Below are 19889 nucleotides of genomic sequence, written 5' to 3' on the forward strand. Positions count from 1 at the left end.
GTGTGAAATGTGGTTGGGGTACGACCGACAACCCGTCGGGGCGAATTTCGCACTGGGGTACTCAAAATTTGAAGAATTTAAGACGTTTCCATGAGTTTTGAAGGTATGGATAAGTTCTAAAAATCCGGTTCTCCTTATCTGGGCCATTAACTCCATACGGTCCAGGAAAGCTGGCACACTACCTTTAAGTCTCCAAATAGGGCTTTGCAACAACTTTCATGCGATTTAATCAAAGATTGACGACCACCAGGCCGCTGGTACACCGGAAAATGCAGCGTGAAAATGAATGAAAAACCGAAGTTCCCGGTGATGTGGTTGTTCCAATCAATGGGCCAGTCTTTCAGTAGTCTGTTAAAAACGTTATTTTTTGTTCAAAACATTCATAAATGTAATTATTTTCGATTAGAAAACGTGTGAATTTTTTTATCACGTCGACATGTTATAAGCATCGCCTCGTTCGTCAACTTTCGGTTTTCTGATCGTAAAGTCGGAGAACAGGAACATAAACTAGAATGCTGACTGTCGATTGGTGGCATCCTGCGCATGCCAAATTGCACCAATCAATGCCCAGTTTGCTTTGAAGGTAGCGATGCACATAGCGTCTCCATTTATGATTTATGGAACAGACCGTTTCTATTTTTGGAAACGGCGTATCCATTTTTGGAACATTGTTCCAAAAATGGAAACGTTTCCATAAATGGATCGGAAATACCACAGTGTGCCCGACTGGAATTCATTGAAAAGATGAAGTTGTCTGATTTTGTGACCATATCAATGGGCCTGTTCCAGCGCCTCCAGTAGAAATTCTTGACTGGAGGCTCTACCAGAGGTTTCACTGGAGGCGCTGGAACACAAATCTGGAGATTTCTGGAGGTTGGCGTCACAGATATCAAAAGAATGACGATTGTTCTCTCTTGAAACGCAAAATTTGTTTTCAATTTTATTAACCCTCGCCCCGTTGGGGGGGCCATTTTGGCCCCCCCTGTGGTTTTTCCTGAATAGCAAGAAAACGGCGGCGCGCAGCGCCGCCAAATTTTCAGTACCTTCCCGGGCATCAATTTGACACCTTCACACCAAATTTCAAGTCTTAGGTCACCTTAGGTCAGGAGTTATTGAGGTCAAACTGAGGTCATGTTCGAGCAAAAATGAGCAAAAAACATGCAATCTTGAAGCGCTCACCAAATCTACAGTTATCAAGCAATTTCAAAGTTCTTTATATGGTCTAGTAGACAAAATGCGGCGCTACAAAACTGGTATCTCGGATTTTCAAAGTTTTTGGTTATTGACCAAAAAAATTCAAAAAATTGATTTTTTTAGAAAAACTAAAAAAAAAATCCAAAATTTTTCCGAATTTAAAAAAAAACGGAATATATTTGATAGTCCCAGCACTCTTCTATATACATACCAAATTTCAGATCGATATCTCGTTTTTTGGCCAAGTTATAGCGAAAAAAACTGTTCAAAAATGATGACGTCAAATTTTTTAACTCAATTTTTAGCGATTCTAGACCACGTACGGCAAAACAAAGACCACCATGGAACTCCCCGTGACGAGCTGCATCGATTCGATACCCATTTTATGCAAAAATATTAACTTTGAAATTTGACCTAATTTGACCTGACCTTGGCCTGACCTTGACCTGACCTTGACCAAAACGTGACCTAAGCTGGCCCCAAAGGCTGCCTGACCCACATAATCGCATTTGTCATGTAAAATGGACCATAAAACATGTATCACACGACACTTTCATATTGTGACCCCCCCCCCCCCCCCCCGTGACCTGACCTCTTTGACCTGACCTGGTATCAGTGACCTCAAATAGCAAAATATGTGTTTGAAGAACATTTCCCCATCGATGATTTTCAATGAAATGCATTTTACTCGATTTTACAACGCATTTGTTGAAATGCCTGTAAACGGTGAAAATTGGACCTTTGACCTGACCTGTGACGTCATCGGTTTGACCTAGGTCAATAAAATTGGGTCACAAGGTAGTTCCCCGTTGGGGCTATCCAACGCCGTTTACCGCTTGTCGCTATGTTGCGTGGTTCTCGAGATCTTAGGGGGGGCCAAAATGGCCCCCCCCCAACCGGGCGCGTTGCTCGGCAGAGCCCAACGGGGCGCGGGTTAAGAAAGATTAACAAAATTATAACAATATAATTTTCTTTACATTCAAGTTGTAAAATAATCAGTCAAAGTCCTTTGTTTACATTCGTGATTGTCACATGTGCGCCATAATTGTAGACCAGAGCCTCCAGAGAAGCTTTGGCTTTGGCGAGAGCTTTCTGGAGCTTTCTGGAGGCGCTGGAACGCTCTCTGGAGGATTCTAGAGCTTTCTGGAGGTTTCTGGAGGCGCTGGAACAGACCCAATATATGGTCATCGCCCCACCCACTCCAGCCGTTGATTGGCTAATCCATAGGGCTGTTCACGACGTCGGTTTATCCCGTTTAATAAACCGTAAACATGTTTATTTTTTGAAGGACCAATCAGCGTCGACCTGATCCTGACGTCATATCTCGTCAATGACGTCAGACCTCCGCCGTAAACCGTTTATGCGGTTGATGCCTCAGAGCATCAACATGGCGCGTAAACGCGTTTATGTGACAATGATGGCGATGTGCGGCAAACTCGTGAGGAGAGTTGTGAGTTAGGAAAATTTAATTCGGACAGTTCGGGGGCTGGTAGGTGGGTAAATGAGTTTCAAAATAACCCTGTACGGGTTGCAGGGGACTGGAATGGGAGGTTTTATTATTTCATTGTAATTAAGACCTATTTTGAGCATCGTTCTCTGCTAACCAGCGTCTAGCGTCGTGGGTATTTTGTGATGAAAACTGTCCTTTTTCTTGCAATATGTCATGATATGGGACATGTTTCCATCAGATTATCTTTTCTTTGCACCTTTTACAGTATCTTCTCAACTGCTTATTAGTTGTCACTGTTTAAGTAAACACTCGTGTTTCGTAAACGTAAACGCCGTGTGACGTCACAGCCGGGAACGTGCCCCGAGGGCAGTTTATGTAAACCACATAAACCGACGTCGTGAACAGCCCTCATATTTGTTTGGCTCCTCGTAGTTTCCCAAACTGAATTGCAATGCCACGTGCATTTCACGGGAATCGAACGCGGATGGCTAAATATAGAGGCAAGGAACTTACTTACCCCTTGACCAGAATGCTCATCACAGAACAAACTGTCTAGAACAGAATACTCCTCACAAAACAAACTGTCATAACCACTGATAACCACGAACAAACATCAAAACACAATCGTCTTGTTTTGGTAGAAAGCGCGTGGCTGCCGCGACCCTCAACGCCCCGGCGAATCTGCCGCGCTGTAAATACCCAGCACTGTTCTGTCACCCTCATCTTTTATCAGCAGGCTGCCTTTTACAGTATTTCATTGGTCAGTTTCACGCTGTCAATGAAAGTCACCAATCGCCAGCCGGAATACACCAGCGGAACAGCAGGTAGCAAATAAAATGAACAGTCTTGAGTGTATTCTGTGATTTTACTCTTTTAAAACTGCTTTAAAAGTGACGTCAGAAAACATTCCTTATTGGTCACCAAAACTACTCTATTTGAGATATCCCCCACAACTAGCCCAATCTAAAATAAACCCAACGAATGTAACTTTCTACAAAAGCCCATTTTTCTACAAAACAGGCATATTTACGTCTGGACAACGAGTTGCGGGGAAAAGTGCTGATTTTGTTGCAATTTTAGGAGCCGATGATTAGGCTGGATTTTGGGGATACTTTTTCGTTCCGATTCATGTAGGTATTTCATAGTGTTTGGCTTTTGAATATTTTAGTTCTTTCAGATAAATATTACTTGACTTACAACTTTTGAAAAAACGTTTAATTTTTTATAAGCCGATCTTCAGAGTCCTTAAAATGCATCAGCACTACAATCATTGTAAACAAACAAATGGAGCACCACTTGGCTCTGTTCCAAAGCGCTATTTGGTGGTTTTTGTACTCTTGTACGTCGTTTTGTTGGATGTTTTGAATCCCTTAAGATTGACTTATATCATATTCAAGAAGCATGTGACTGAAAACAATCCGAAGTATCCAGGAGGCTAGGCTAGAGGTCCTGACTCCTGAGTAATATCAATATCAAGTTAAACTTGAAGTTAAAGTTATGAAATTTTGGTTGATAAACGCAAGTTGATCGGGCTCATATATCAGCAAGAAAAAAGTAAAATTGAAAGAGCTTATTGGCCGAAAAAAGCTATGATATTGCAGATCTTGGAGCAATAATGAATGGAGAGCGCGCTCAGCAGGATCATGCCAGAAAATGTTGACTGATGAGCGCATATTGATGTATTGGTATGAATATTGAATGATAACTTACAACAGCAAGATAAATTAGTGCTAACTATCAAGTTAAAAATCTAGAATGAATGGACTTTGGCAGCTTTACTATGCTTAGATGCTATGCAGATTGTTATGTGCATCAGGTACTCAGTGTCTGGCAAATGAAACATGTGATCATTCCATTGCTACTGGAGGAGAAAGCTTGGATCACTAAATCCACTTTATGTTGATTTTGATGTTAATCATTACTGTATTTCTTGAAAAAAGGATTGTTATAAAATTGTCAATGTGACAATCCATGCAACGATGTGATCATATAATGTGTTCATAGTCATTCGTGATAGTGATTGTTGGTCCAATATACAATGGCAAAGCTCTCAGTCTCAGCGTTTCTTCCTGTGGATGGCCAGCAGTGACTCAGAGCTTAGAACTATTAGTTTTCTTCACAGGGCTCGAATAAAAAGTACTGAGGGTAATCTTCCACCAAGGAACTCTACTTTCACATGGTATGAGATGTAGGCACAAGTAAGTAGGTGCTTAGTTCCTATAGTCAGCCAGCAGTTGTGTAGCTTTAGTCGGGTTAGCTTAGATTAGGTTATGCTATTTTTTTTAATTTGCCAAGTGTCCATAAAATGTGGCCTGAGCAATGAGCATACCTGAATAACCTGACAGCTGACCTAACCTCAATCATCACACATATTTGCAGCCTACCGAAAACCTGCATAGCAGTAGCACCCGGTTATAGGTATATAGGTACTCACCCTAACTCAATCATTCTTACCTGCTAACCTTTAACTTGCCAATAGTTAGCTCACCTTGCCAAGCTGCATCCAGGGAAACAGTCAGCTGAGGAACTGGCCCATTGGGTGGCTGGTGTGAGTCTGTACATTTAAAACGTTTCTTCTCTGAAGCTGCTCTGCACTGCTGTATGTCATGTCAGATGCTCAGAAAAAATATGGGAAATGATGACTAAGCTACTTTAGTGCTTTGTTAAATGTTAATGCTCGAGACATGAATAAGTACAAATCCTGCAGGGTACAGCTGTGAGTTAGGTGCTAGGTGAGTATGTTATGTGAATGTGCTGTTCCCTGTTTGACCTAGGTAAGTATGTTATGTGAATGTGCGGTTCCCTGTTTGATTGTAGTAAGTATACAAACAAGCACAGGGTCACAGTTATATTCAATCTCCACATAAACATACCACAAAAATGGCCATATAGCCTCACTCCGAACACACCACAAAGAACTTAAGCCTTTGCAGGCACAAAAATGCTTTGATTTACAGGACAGGTATACAATATATCCTCTGTCCTTGGGGATCTTGCTGCCAAGTTGAGGTACGATGACTGAACTCCAGGAATGATCAACCTTTTCTTCTCAGCCACTGCTTATATACGAGAAAGACCAAATGCTTGTTTGTAAACTGCCTTGAAAATTTAATGATCCACCTTCAATTCTGACATGAAGGCAAAAAAAAATAAAAAAGTTCCCTCTCCTTTTGGAATACACAAAGCAAAATATTTAATAACTTCTAGTGGATGCACAATAGCAATTAGCATAGCTTCACCTCAAGTCAACTCCTCTCTGCTCTGGCACACTTATTCGCTTCATATTTTGTAACAAACGCGCTAAAACTGCAATATAACAGCACTATATGCTTCTTGAAAAAATGCAAAAGTAGTAAAAATTCAGCCCTGCTGGCATTCATTCTTGTTGGAAACGTAATAACAAAATAATTTGTAGTAAGTATTGAATTCTGGCCGAAAACAGTGCCCGATTTAAAAAAGAATCATTCCAAAGACGGTCCATTCTTGCGGTCCTGAAATCGCCACTATTTCCGGCCTCTCCAACGCAACTCGTTGTCCAGACGTAAATATGCACAAAACAGACCCAAAGATTGAAGAACCATAGATCAATGGTACCTATTTCGAATCTTGGCAATTTCGAGCCTATGACGTAGCATCTTTGTCGCTGATAAGCTCAACGAATGGTAACCCAAAATTGTCGAAACACACACCCTACACCTTGCCCTACACGTTGTTGTTGTCTTTATGTGGCCTTGGTCAAAACAGTCGGCATCTTGTCCTATGTCGATGTTTCTTACCTATTTCCCACTCCCAGTTTTATTGAGATCAAGGCCAATCTGAATCGAGATAAAGTATTTGCGTCGGTTAGTCGGTAGTTGTTTCAGGTAAAAGTAGGTACATTGAGTCCGAGTGACTGTTAAAAGATAGTTTTCATATTCTTACATTATTTGACATCCTCAATCCAAAAATGATAATTAAATGTTTTCGGGAAATAAAAGAAAATACATAATCAAACCTGACCTTACCTTACCTATTTACCTACAACCTACCAACCTACAACCTACAAACCTACATCCTAACCTAACCTATGGGCGCAAAATGACCTTGTAGTCGGCGCGCCCTTAAGCCCCAATAAACAACAACAACCTAACCTAACCTAACCTACAAACCTACCAACCTACAACCTAACTTAACCTAAAACCTAAATTTTTTGCTGTTACATATATGTATCAACAGCGTCACAATTGTCCACTCGGACCTAATGTATACTAATACCGTTGTTTCACTTCCTACATTACATACCAATACTGATACTATACTAGCCTTGGATATAAATCAATGCTATTTGTTTGGGCCTTGTCTGGGTGCCAATTTTCCACTCTTATCCCCTTTTTGGTGAGTGATATCCCCTCAGACACCCAAGCCAAATCAAATTTTTGTGATGCTGCAGGGGGAGGGCTAATTGGTGATGTCCTTCACCTTGGCAGAGGTCAAAGCTATGAGGGCCTTTAGAATACCCGTCTGTTACAATTTGACCACATCATGCATTTATCGTAGGCTCTTTATCTGAATTGGTTATGTACCTACAAAGAGTATATTAAATAAATCCACTGTGGGCTGTGGCCGTATTCACAATCACGGGTTCAGGGTAGGGGTAAGAGCAATGGGTAACGCATTATTTTTGTGGCCGTAATCACAATTGAAGTTTACCCCTGATTGTTTCCCGGCGCCACGCAGACAGCACCACGCAGGCCAGGTGCCGTCTGCGTGGCGCCGGGCGACCGTCAGTGGTAAACTTATGTTGTGAATAGGGCCACAAACCCGTTACCCGTTACTTCTACCCCTACCCTTGACCCTTGATTGTGAATAAGGCCACTGGTTCAAACAGAACTATTTTGTTTCACATTTTTACAAGATAAATTGCTACTGAGAAGCTGATTCACTGCCAGGAATGTGTTGTCTGATGTAGGGTTGGGGTATGGATGAAAGGTTGGGGCATGGTTGGGGTATAGATCATGGATGATGGGAAGTTTGTATGTTTAGCTTGCATTACTGACAGCTGCCCAGTAAACTCACCATGTATCTCTTATTACCTACTTTTTCAGTACTTTAATAGCTATGATGATTTTGTGATGTGTCCGTCTGTGTTGTGTGTGCCGGCGCATGCTTTGCAGTGTGCACGTCTCCTGCATGCTAATGCATGGCCCTCTTGCTTTGCAGTGGATGTTGTGACAGCCGGGCCGAAATATACTTAAGATCTGAACACGACGGGTGTTACATTGGTGGCAGCCTTCGGCCCGGCTTGGGACCCAAGTTTCCGAAGGGATTGTTGCATGGGTGTTGGTGCAAACCTCAGTGCAACTGTCAACTAACGACGTTAGAATGCCTGACTCAAAGCAGGAGGTGGCCCACCTGGGTGCACAAGCTGTTGGACATGCTCGACTGGAGAAGTTTGATGGCATTGATGATGTCCATCGGTTCCTGGATCACTTCGAGGTGGTTGCACGTGCTAATGGTTGGACTTTGGCTGTACAGGGCCTGCAGCTACCAACAGCTCTCACTGGTGCAGCGTTCGATTTTTATCGTAGCCTCCCAGTTGAAGAGCGAGACACTGTTTCAAAACTGAAGTTGGCTCTGGAGAAGGAGTATGGGACATGCGCTCTGGAATCGGACTATGCGCAAATGTTTGCATCCAGACGGAGGCAAGTGGGTGAGTCATTGCTGGATTTTGGTGAAGCATTGAAGAGTTTGGGTCGCAAGGCCTATCCTAGTTTCTCATCTGAACAGCTTGAGAAGCTGTGTCAGACACATTTCATCAATGGTGGTCTGGCTGAAGCTCTGAGAGTACAGTTGTTGGTGGGAGCTGGGGAGCATGAATCGTACAGAGAATTGATCGCCCGGGCAAGGAGGTTGGAGCGGGTTTTGGCTCCATCGCTGGTGAGGGCTGTGGCGTCGGACACCCCTCAAGTTGCATGCTCAGAGAAGACCCAGCTTCAGAAACTGACTGAGGCGGTGTCAGTTCTGGAACAGAAAGTGGACAGTCTTCAGAGGGGCGTCGATCAGAGGGGAGCGACCAAACCGCAGAATCCTTGCCCTATCTGTGGTGAGAAAGGACACTGGAGTCGTCAGTGCCCTAAGAAGAGCAGTGGGAAGAAGGAGCAGATTGTCTGCTTTAAGTGTCAACAGCCGGGCCACTTTGCAAGAGGCTGTGCGAATTTCTAGTGCGCGCGACTGGTGCGGGGCTGCCTGTCGCGCTGCCCTTGGCTGCTCCTGATATGCCCCCACATTTTCATCGCTGTGGGGAAGACGGCGATGTCGCGGCTCGGCTACCGCCGCCGGCCTGGGCGTCGCCTGTTGCCGCTGCGTCGTCGTCGTCGTCTGGGGTGCGGCCCTCTGGCGCTGCTGTTGCTGCGTCGCCGCCTGTCGTCGCGTCGCTGCCGCCGGCGGGGGTGCCGTCGGTCCGGCCGTCTTCTGCGGGACTGCGTGCGCCGCCGTTTCGGCCGCCGGTTGTGGACTCTGTGTTGGCGCCACCGATTTGGGGACCGTCCGCCGTCGGTGGACCACATCTGTGGCCCTGTGTGTTGCCTGCTGCCCCGCTGCCGCCTGCGGGGGTGCTGCCGGTCTGGTCATCGCCCGCGGGGCTGGGTGCGCCGCTGCCGGCTCAGCCGCCGCCTTTCGGGGGTGACCCGGTGGAGATGGCGTGGCCACCGGTGGGGGCGCCGCATGCCGGTGCTGCGTCGCCGCCTCCGGCCGTCGCCGTTCCGTTGCTCCCGACTGGGATGCCGCCGCTGCCGTCTTGGGAGTCGCCTGAGGGTGCTGGTGCGCGGCCGCCGGTGGGGGCGTCGCCGGGGGCCGCTGCGTCGGTGCCGTCGTCTGGGGCGCGTCCCGTTGGCGCTGCCTCGCCGCCGATCTGGTCGTCGTCGGCGGAGCTGGGTGCGCCCGCGCCCGCTGGGGGGCCAGCCATCGTGGGTGTTTTGCGGCCTCCGGGCGTCACGATTCCGCCTCTCGATGTCGCGTTTCCGCCGCCGCCGGCTGGGCCGCCGCCGATTGTGGATGCTGCTGCGCTGTCGCCGGCGGGGACCCCGCCTTCGGGGAGTGCGCCGGTCGGGGTACCGTCTGTTGCCGATGCTGCGTTTCCGTGTGTGGCGGCGCCGTCTGCGAGTGCTGCGTTGCCTGTGGCGGACTGCGCGGCGAGTTTGTCTGCATTTCCGGGTGCATCTCCCGCTAGGGGCGCGGGGATGTTGCGTGCGCTGCCGTTCGCGCTCGCGGCTACGCGTGCGGGGCGCGTTGCTGATGGTCGGAGTGTTCAGGTGTCTTCAGCTTCGAGGATGGGAGGTCGTGATGGCGCTGAGGTGTTCGTGTCGGGCGCGGTGGACGATCGCAGGGTGGAGTGGCTTTTGGACACGGGTGCTCAATGTAGTGTTGTTTCATCGGAGGTGATATCAGGTTTAGATGTTAAGAAGATACCTCCAGTGAGACAGCCAGTCACGGTGGATGGGAGCGCCCTGGATCTCATGTGTGTAATTATTTGTGATGTCACTGTAGGTGAGCAAACATTGCGTGACCAGCCTCTGTACGTGGTGCGTAACCTGGCTCCTAGCTGTATTTTGGGAACGGATGTTTTGAAGAGGTTGGGTACTTCTGTTTCGATAGACTTCTCAACCGGCACTGTCAGCGTGCGTCGATGCAATGTTTCTGAGATGGCAGATTGTGTTCGTTTGTCAAAGGAAGTCTGCATCCCTCCTAAGCATCAGAGCGTGGTATTGTGTACGGTGCCACCGGGTGTTAGCGGTAATGTGGTCGTGGAATCCAGTGACCTATTGTCCGAGCGCCATACTGTGATGTGCGCGAGAGCTATGACACAGGTTCCCCCTGACCGCTTGATTCCAGTGATGTTGCTAAATCCTACGTCTCGAGAGGTGCGCCTGCCGAGCCACGCGGTAGTGGCGCGCTTGGCGTTTGATTCGAGCTTGTGTGACACTGGTGTCGATGTGAGTGGTGCGTCTTGTGACTGGGTGGATCCGTTGATTCGTGACTCTGATTTGTCAGAAGACAGCCAGCGGAATGCGTTGCGCGACTTACTCATGCGCCACGAGCGTGCTTTCTCTTTGAATGGCGAGCTGGGACAGTGTGGTCTTGTAAAGCATGCCATCCCACTGGTGGAGGGCGCTGAGCCTGTGGCGCAGCCCCCGAGGAGGGTAAATGTCAATGACAGGCGTGACGTGGAGGACACCATCCAGAAGATGCAGCGGGATGGGGTCATCCGGTCGAGCTGTTCCCCATGGAGCTCCCCGATCGTACCGGTACGTAAAAAAGACGGGTCTTTGCGACTGTGCATAGACTACCGTCGTTTGAACGATGTTACCCATGGCGATTCCCACCCACTGCCTCGAGTAGAGGACTGCCTTGATGCTTTGTCTGGGTCGGTGTGGTTTAGCGTTCTCGATTTGCAGTCCGGATACTGGCAGCAGGACATAAATGAGCGAGATATGGAAAAGACTGCTTTTTCGACTCACACAGGCCTTTGGGAATTTCTGAGAATGCCGTTCGGTTTGAAGGGGGCCCCTGCCTCCTTCCAGCGTTTGATGATGGCCGTGCTTGCCGGGCTAACATGGAAAGAATGTTTGGTTTATCTCGATGATGTCATTGTGTTTGGAAAGTCATTTGATGAGGCGTTGCTGAATGTCGATCACGTTCTGGATGCTGTGACAAGTGCAAATCTGAAGCTCAATTTGAAAAAGTGTAGCTTTTTTCGGCGGGAGGTTAGGTTTTTGGGGCATATAGTCAGCAGTCGTGGTGTGGCCCCGGACCCCGACAAGGTTTCCTGCGTGCGCGATTTTAGCAGACCTCAGAACGTGCATGATGTGCGAAGGTTCATTGGTCTTGCGAGCTACTTTCGGAAATTCATTCCCGAGTTTTCCACAGTGGCGAAACCTTTGTTGAGACTCACAGAAGAACGAGCTAGATTTTCCTGGGATGACTCATGTGAAGCGTCATTTAGTGACTTAAAACGGTTACTTACCACAGCGCCAGTGCTGGCGTTCCCTGATTTTGACGAGGAATTTGTGCTAACGACGGATGCTAGCGCCATTGGTTTGGGAGCCGTTCTGTCTCAAAGGATCGGTGGTGTAGAAAGGCCAGTGGCGTACGCTAGTCGATGCTTGACGAAGGTTGAGGCGCGGTACAGCGCGACAGAGCGGGAATGTCTGGGCGTTGTTTGGGCTGTCCGTCATTTTGCTGTTTACCTACAGGGCCGCCCGTTCATTCTCCAGACTGATCACTGTCCTCTGACCTTCCTCCGTGGCTGCAAAGATCCACGAGGAAGACTCGCTCGGTGGATTCTCGAGCTCGAGCAGTTCCCTTACCGCATGGTGTACCGCCCTGGTCGTGCCATTCCTCACGCAGACGCCCTGTCCCGGTCGGTTGTTGAGCCGAGTGTACGACACATAGAGCTCAGACCGGACGAACTCCGAATGCTTGTAGCTCAACGTGGTGATCGGGACATTCTTCAGTTGATTGTTTGCTTGTTGTACGATGTGCCCCTTCCAGCTAGCCCTTCGGCGTCGCTGAGACGTCTCTTGAGTGTCCGTGATGCCCTAGAGGTGGACGCGTCTTCTGGGCTGCTGTACGCCAGCAGCGATGGCCGAAGGAAGCTCGTGATTCCTGCTGGGCTGGTCCAGGAGGTCTTGTCAGAGGCACACGATAGCGCCTGGTCTGGACACTTGGGTGTCGCGAAAACTCTTGAAAGGGTGAAAGAACGATTCTTCTGGCCAAGTTTGGCAAGTGACGTTACGGCATATGTCAAGTCTTGTGACCTCTGTGCCCAGAGAAAGAGTCCAACTCGTCCTTACCGGGCCTCCTTCGGAAGGATGCCGGTCCCCTCCCGTCCATGGGAGTGGGTGTCCACCGATATCACCGGGCCCTTTCCGGAGTCGGACAGAGGCAACAAGTATATACTTGTCGTCACTTGTGGATTTTCGAAGTGGGTTGAGGCGTTCCCTCTTCCCAATCAGGAGGCTGGCACTGTTGCTGAGGTTCTTGTTCAGGAGTTGTTTTGCAGATACGGTTGCCCTCAAGTGATCCATTCCGATCAGGGTAGAAATTTTGAGAGTCGTCTTTTTCGGGAAGTTTGTGCTCACCTGGGTATTGAGAAGTCCCGAACCAGCGGCTACCATCCACAATCGAATGGGCAGGTGGAAAGGTTTAACAGAACTGTGTGTGCCATGCTAGCGATGTTTGTGGCTGACAACCAGCGTAACTGGGACCTCTTTCTGGCGAAGGTTGTTTTCGCTTACAATACGAGTAAGCACCAAACCACTAGGGTTACTCCGTTTGAGTTGTTCCATGGACGGTCGCCCAGACTTCCGCTGGACGTGGCCTGTGGGGCGGAACATTGCCCAGCTGATGGGGTTTATTCGGCGTCCGAGCTAGCTGAGATTCGAGAAAAGGTGGTCGACGCAATCAAACGTGCTGCCGCTCTTCGAGCGGAGAGGAACGAGTCTGTGTCGAACCAGACGCAGTACATCGTGGGAGACTTTGTCTGGCTGCATCGCGCAGTAAGGAAGAAGGGACTGTCTCCCAAGCTCCAGAGGCCGTGGACGGGTCCGTACCAGATCGTGGAGGTGTTGTCACCGCAAACCTACCGAATTAGGTTGGCGGTCGCCGGTAAGCGGACGTCGCTGGTGGTCCACCACGACAGGATCAAACCGTGTGTCGTCCGAGAGGATGAGGCCTACAATGATGAGAGTGAGAGCATCGTCGATCAGCCCGTCGATCGTCGTCCGCCCCCGGGGGGCCCTGTGGGGGACGGGAGTTCTCCCGGTGGCCATGACGACGTCCATGATGACGTAGAGCCAGAGTATGTGGTCTTACCAGTGGATTCCGCTTCGAAGTCTCTGGACATCCGTGGTTCGGGTGCTTCCTCTGAGACTGTTCCACGTGATGTGGAACTCGATGATGATGATCATAGCGGTGGTCCGATACCTGATGGGACCCCGTCTTCGCCTCAGCCGGAGAATGTTGACGCGACAGAGTCGATCCCAGGCATTGAAGGTGAGTCTGGGGATGGGCTGGTTCCTTCTGAGCAAGGGGAATCAGCTGGAGGCCCAAGTGACTCTGCTGTGCCCCACGAGGAGAGACGAGATTCGCGGGCTGTCCCTGAGAGCCACTCGATTTTGTTGCCAGTTGCAGAGCCTGATAGTGGGGTACGCAGGAGTGGTAGGTCACGACGTCCTCCAGATATGTTCGGAGACTGGATTCGTTAATCGTTAACCGTTTCGATGTTTTGCGCTTCGTGTGTGTGCTTACGACGCGGTACGGATGCTGTCGGGCGGGGAGAAATGTGATGTGTCCGTCTGTGTTGTGTGTGCCGGCGCATGCTTTGCAGTGTGCACGTCTCCTGCATGCTAATGCATGGCCCTCTTGCTTTGCAGTGGATGTTGTGACAGCCGGGCCGAAATATACTTAAGATCTGAACACGACGGGTGTTACAATTTCATAGAGGATGACCACCTGCAAGTCAGTGTATTGAGAAGTGCACACCTATTATCATATTGCTGTTAAGACTATTGGTATGGACAGAGATGGAATGGCTAGTCAGGTAAGAATTTACACCTGCTCAACCAAATAGAATAATATGCATGGTACTGGTAGTTCATTGCTCATCACATATTGATCTTGAAATATTATTTGTCTTGCTATTGACTTCCATGCAGGGCTGCGGAGTCGATGGATTTTCGGCGACTCCGACTCCGACTCCGGCTTTCAAAAACCAGCTCCGACTCCGATTCCGGGCAGAATTGTCGACTCCGACCGACTCCAACTCCCGACTCCTACTCCGCAGACCTAGCAGGGCTGCGGAGTCGATAGATTTTGGGTGACTCCGACTCCGACTCCGGCTCGGGTTTCTAAAATCGACTCTGACTCCGACTCCGACTCCGGTCACAACTGTCGACTCCGACCGACTCCGACTCCGATTCCGCAGCCCTGCTTCCATGCTGCATCAATTTGAATTTTAATCTGCATACTTCTGTTGATTAGTAAAGTAATCTTGCCTGTATTCGCCGTTAGTGATAAGTCATTACATATGGATCATCACATGAATCATCGTGCCATTAGGTATGACTGCTACACTATACCAGCGCCGGCAGCTGACGGCGGCTGATGGCGGACCTGGGCGTATGCCGCTGCGTGGACGGCGGCCGCACCTCGTTCGACTTTGCCTCTGCTTACCGGGCGGGGTGCGGCCGGCGGCTGCGCGGCGGTGGGTGCCCGGTTTGCCTATACGGACGGGCTGTGTGGGTGGCGGGAGGGGTGCTGGTCGGTGTCCGGAGGCGGTCGTTTTATCTTTGATTTATTTTCGGTATTCTGTTGGAGAGGTACCTTGAGTTAAGCAGTTTTGCTTTGTGCCAATCCATCTGTATCATCATCTCACAATGCATGTCCATGATCGAAAATAAATAAACAAACAAACAAACAAACCAGTGCATAACATTGCTAGCTAAAAATTCATTTTACGACTATGATTACCAGAATGTTTTCCCTCACACCGGGCACCCACGCTCCACCGTCAGCCTCTGCTGGGGTCAGACGATGACGAGCCGCGATCGGCGGCGCCCGGTCGCCACGCGGCGCTACAGCAGCAGCGTCTGATGGCCGGCCGCCAGCAGCAACAGCTGGACCGCATCGGCAGCTCGGTCGGCACGCTGCGCAACATTTCCCGACAAATCGGCGACGAGGTCGATCAGCAGAACGTGTGAGTGTACCCGCTGCACTGACCCTGCAGGACATCGTGCATCGTACACAGGGGTCAGCAAAACAGTGCGGCTCAGTCTGAATCAAGGGCTTGAGGGCTTTGAAAGCTCCCTGTGGTGCGCTAGCCGAGCATTAGCACCTCTGAAAAACTAAGCACTTGTGGTTTGCTGTTCTTTTTATCTCGTGAAAAGAGATTTGATGATGTATTCATTAGCAAGTAACAGCCCACTGAAACGGACGCATCACAGGAGGATCAATTGTTCTATTCATTTGTTGATGATTTAATTTGTACGAGCTAAGTTCTTTACAAACTTGAAAAATGGACAGGATTGATCTTCAGCGAAATGAACTATTTATTTCGTCGTATGCATCGACCTCTACGGGTGAATCCCTGATAGAGGGGAGGAGCTGGAGTCCCGGAGCTTTGGCGTATCCAAATATCCAGACTGCGGATCTTACCGGACCTACTCTTGACTGCGGCTGCTGTCAGGTACAGACCTGTCTGCCTGGAGGTTCGTGAATCGAGCGCCGGAGCAATTTGAACCGGGTATTACACCGGTCACTTAACTCTCCTCCAACTGAATTACGGGGTGAATGTTAGTGCATCGAATGGTATTGCTTTGCTTCGCAGACTAGTCGAGGACATAACTCACGACGTGGATTCTGCGCAAGGCAAAATGGATGCTACGATGCACAAAATGGCCAAAGTTCTAAGAATCACAAATGGTGAGCAGTAACAAATGCTCGGTTAAAGTGAGCTGGTGTAGAAATCATGTCAAACATTTCTGCCTTACTCTGATCCGTGATGTTAACATGCACCTCCAATAATATAAGCGAAGTATTTTCTTGCCTTGCCCGTTCAGCAGCGTACTTTGTAATTGGAATGTTAATTGTCAATACTTTTGCCGCTAAGTGACAACTGCAGTCTTCATACACTTGCCTCATATGTTTCGAATGACGATGTTGCTCTGTTTCAGATCGTCGTCAGTGGACAGCGATTGCCGTGTTATCACTTATACTCTTCATTATCATACTGTTGTTCTTCATTCTTTGACGGCACCAGTCATCCGACGAGCTTCGCTACTGTTGTTGCAGTCAGGCCGGCTTTTGCCATTGCACCTATCTGTGATAACCGAGATAGATGAACGGGCTAGCCACGCGAGCAGTTATAACCGAACCTTATCCAGAAATAGTAACCGATTCATTGTGGAATGAGCTGGGAGGGAGCAAAGTAGCATTAGGTTATAGTGGCGTCATCGTAATTTTTATTATCTTTGTCTACAAAGAACTGCAATTTGCTCCATTTCCTTTAGTTCATTGAGGTACGTTCGCACTTCGCGTTGAGCCTCATTCACGAGAATGAAACGATGGTCACAGTATATTACACCGTGATAATGCAGGCATGGTGTATTCAGCAGCCCTTAATAGTTAATACCCAACCTTATCTGTAAGAATCTTGTTTGATACCACCGATTGACCTATAGCAGATCGTGATCCAGAATCATTTCCTCTGTGAGACGTAGTGCTCTTACGCTAAGGTCAGGTTTTGGTATCAGTGGTAAGCGGGAGCATCAACATGGCACTGAGACTGATGGCTTGGCTTTCTGGTTTGTCCTGTCCGATTCCGGTCTCGACCCCCTCTGTCATATCGGTACGGGCGCCGTTCCGTTCACCGGCTCATTGCTGAGGTGGTCCTATATAATACTGAACGAGGCCGGTGTAAATAAATTTTCAAGACCGAGGTCCTTACTGGATTTTTGAACGAGGCCGAAGGCCGAGTTCAAAAATCAGTAAGGACTGAGGTCTTGAAAATTTATCACCGGCCGAGTTTGGTATGTATTTTACTGTATGCCAACGATGCCAACGATAAATTTATTTTCTGGACCGAAGCTCTTAGCCGACTTAGGAACGAGAACATCCCAAAATGTTGGCTTAAGTGCATTCTGGTAATGCATTTTTGACCGTGGTCAATTTGCTTACACCAGTTATTACCACACCCCTCTGGCTAATGTATTTGAATAGACCAGGCATACAGTAAAAACTGTCGCAGTGGTTTGTGCGTTGTATTTCGCCAAAGACGAGATCGCTAAATACTGACTGAGATACAGATATTCGTGTCATCTTCTACTCAGAAAGTGTTAGGTACGAAGGTAGTGTCGTGCTACCGACCCGTACGTTGATAACGTGCCATTTCAGATGGGTTGAAACTGTATGGATGTTAGACCACCACAAGGGCGTGCTTTGGAGATTGGCCGATGGCCATACCGCTGCGTTCACGGTTACCTATATTTAGGTACCTATATACATCTTTACTTATGTTGTTGCATTACATATTTATGATATGGGCATTTACTCCATACCAGTCATTGCTTCGGTCTCGTGATGTTTTGAATCTCGTCCTGCCTTTCAGTTAGCTTTGAAAAGCAATGGTCGAGCCGTCGTGTCCGTTGGGCACTAGACTTTCGACGGCTGTCGTCAAGTGTTCACATCGCCTAGTGTAAAACTCGTCTGCGATTTGATGTACGGTAACTTTGAAATGTGTTTGGTTGTTTTCGTTGCAAAAGTTACAATAAAAATACATAATGAGCGATTTCTTGTTGTTACCCAAGGTGCATATCGTGGCGCTAATGGAATGGTCCTTTACATCGTCTGTCGTTCTCAAGGTCTTTTTTCACGCTTCTTTCTCCGGATTCACCACATCCTACTCACCTCAAACACCAGGGCCTCGTTTCATAAAACTCTGCCGTAACTTACACCTTTCCGTAATTCACACCCTTTCAAACTACGGAGCGCAAATAAATCCGTTTCACAAAGCCACAACTGGAATTGTTTACACCTCCGTAACTAAGCACATTTGCGTAGTTACCGTAATTTATCAAGCGTCCTACAAATTACAATTTCATGTCAACACTTATTTTTTTACGAGAATTTATAAAACAATTATGTTGAATTTAAATCTTAAAAATTATGTATGAAAAAACAAAATTGATATTGATGACCATCCTTTATTAAAACAATATATTAAAAACAGCAGAAAGCCAGGTAAGCAGAAGTGCCTGACTACGAAAGTGGCGCGGCGCGGCGAATAAACAAAATTCCGATAGTGGCCACAAAAAGCGACTGGTACAGAAGATTTGCAGTTTCTTTTTCTCATTTTGGCTGTTCTTTCTTCCTCACCGGGCTCAACATTATAAAATATATTAAAAATTAGCTTCGAATCTTCACATTAATTCAAAATCACGCAACATTTTTGTGCGTAGTTTACACCACTGATATCAAGAGCTTGATAAAATATTTGGCGTTAATTACGTCGTTTTATGAAACCCAAACGGCATCAATTGGTCCGGAATCGAGCAATTGCCGTAAATGAAGCTCCGTACTTTCGATGGCGTGAATTACTCCGGTCTCCGGCTTTATGAAACCGAATTGGCATCAAATACGCCAAATCTGGCATAATTGACGGAACGCCGTAAGTAATTCCTTTTATGAAACGAGGCCCAGGGCGGTGTTTCACGGGCTGCTGCTACCACGCTGCTATCAAATTGCGCGAGCTGACGTCACACTTGTGGTAGTGTTGGAGCAATGGGCCTGTTGATGTTTCCATGGAAACCCAATTTGACACGTGTAAAAGCAGCTTGCTGCTATCACCGGTGAAACAGGGCCCCGTACCGAGTTGGTTGACCGGATGACCACTGCCATCGGATGTTTGTAGCGAGAGCAGGGTCTCTAGCGATGGGGTGACCCGTGACCGTAGTTCTTCGTAGCGTGCCAGGTTTGAAAAATAAGTGTAGGAGAAAACCACGGGCAATAGCGGCGGAACACCTTCAATTAAGGTGGGGGGCAGGGACGTAGCCAAGGGGGGGGCGGAGGGGGCGCCCGCCCCTCCCTTGGGGTTTTCAGGAGGCCCCCCGAAAGGATTCAGGCCAACGTGGGCCGAAGGCCCACGTTGGCCTGAATCCTTTCGGCCTGAATCCAACGTGGGCCGAAGGCCCACGTTGCCCAAAATCACGTCGGAGGCGAACGAAATTCACGCGGGAATCTAAAAAATGACGTCAGAACAATCAGGGCCCTCTGACCAGCCTGACAAGTGACAGCTAGGGCCCTTCTCATCTCCTGTGAATAACCACTAGTGTCTGTGTCTGACCGCTAGGGCCCCTCTGACTCCTCAGTAGAGAGGAGGCCCTCTGTGGGTAGGAGGCCCTGTGTAGAGAGGAGGTCCCCTTAGAGAGGAGACCCCTGTAGAGAGGAGGCCCTCTGCAAAAGGAGGCCCTCTGTAAAAAAGAGGCACTCTGTAAAGAGGAAACCGGCTGAAATAAGAAGGCCCTTTGAAGAGAGGAGGCCCTCTGTAGAGAGGAGATCGTCTGAAGAGAGGAGGCCCTCTGTAGAGGAGGACTCCCTCAGTAGAAAGGAGGTCCTCTGTAGGTAGGAGGCCCTCAGTAGAGTGAAGGCCCTCTGAAGAGAGGAGGCCCTTTGCAGAGATGAGGTCCTCTGTATATAGGAGGTCCTGTGTAGA

The 19889-nt window shown here is 48.3% G+C and overlaps 1 protein-coding gene across 4 annotated transcripts; it reads left to right on the forward strand.

Annotated features, from left to right (window-relative positions):
- The first annotated feature begins 2544 nt into the window (after positions 1–2544).
- LOC122374421 (syntaxin-6-like) lies at positions 2545–17968 on the forward strand. Of its 4 annotated transcripts, XM_043353190.1 has the most exons (6): positions 2545–2644; positions 7729–7747; positions 14115–14222; positions 15196–15377; positions 16008–16102; positions 16354–17968. In XM_043353190.1, the coding sequence occupies exons 3-6, from the start codon at positions 14196–14198 to the stop codon at positions 16428–16430; spliced, it is 381 nt and encodes a 126-aa protein (XP_043209125.1). In that variant the 5' UTR covers positions 2545–2644; positions 7729–7747; positions 14115–14195; the 3' UTR covers positions 16431–17968. The 4 variants fall into 4 exon arrangements, with proteins under 4 accessions (XP_043209125.1, XP_043209124.1, XP_043209126.1 ...); XM_043353189.1 differs by lacking the exons at positions 2545–2644; positions 7729–7747 and adding an exon at positions 6385–6507 and having other exon boundaries at positions 14124–14222; XM_043353191.1 differs by lacking the exons at positions 2545–2644; positions 7729–7747 and adding an exon at positions 6393–6513 and having other exon boundaries at positions 14124–14222.
- The last annotated feature ends 1921 nt before the right edge of the window (positions 17969–19889 follow it).

The sequence above is a fragment of the Amphibalanus amphitrite genome, unplaced genomic scaffold, assembly GCF_019059575.1.
Source record: "Amphibalanus amphitrite isolate SeventyFive unplaced genomic scaffold, NRLGWU_Aamphi_draft 001654F_arrow, whole genome shotgun sequence".
In the NCBI taxonomy this organism is placed as follows: Eukaryota; Metazoa; Arthropoda; class Thecostraca; order Balanomorpha; family Balanidae; genus Amphibalanus; species Amphibalanus amphitrite.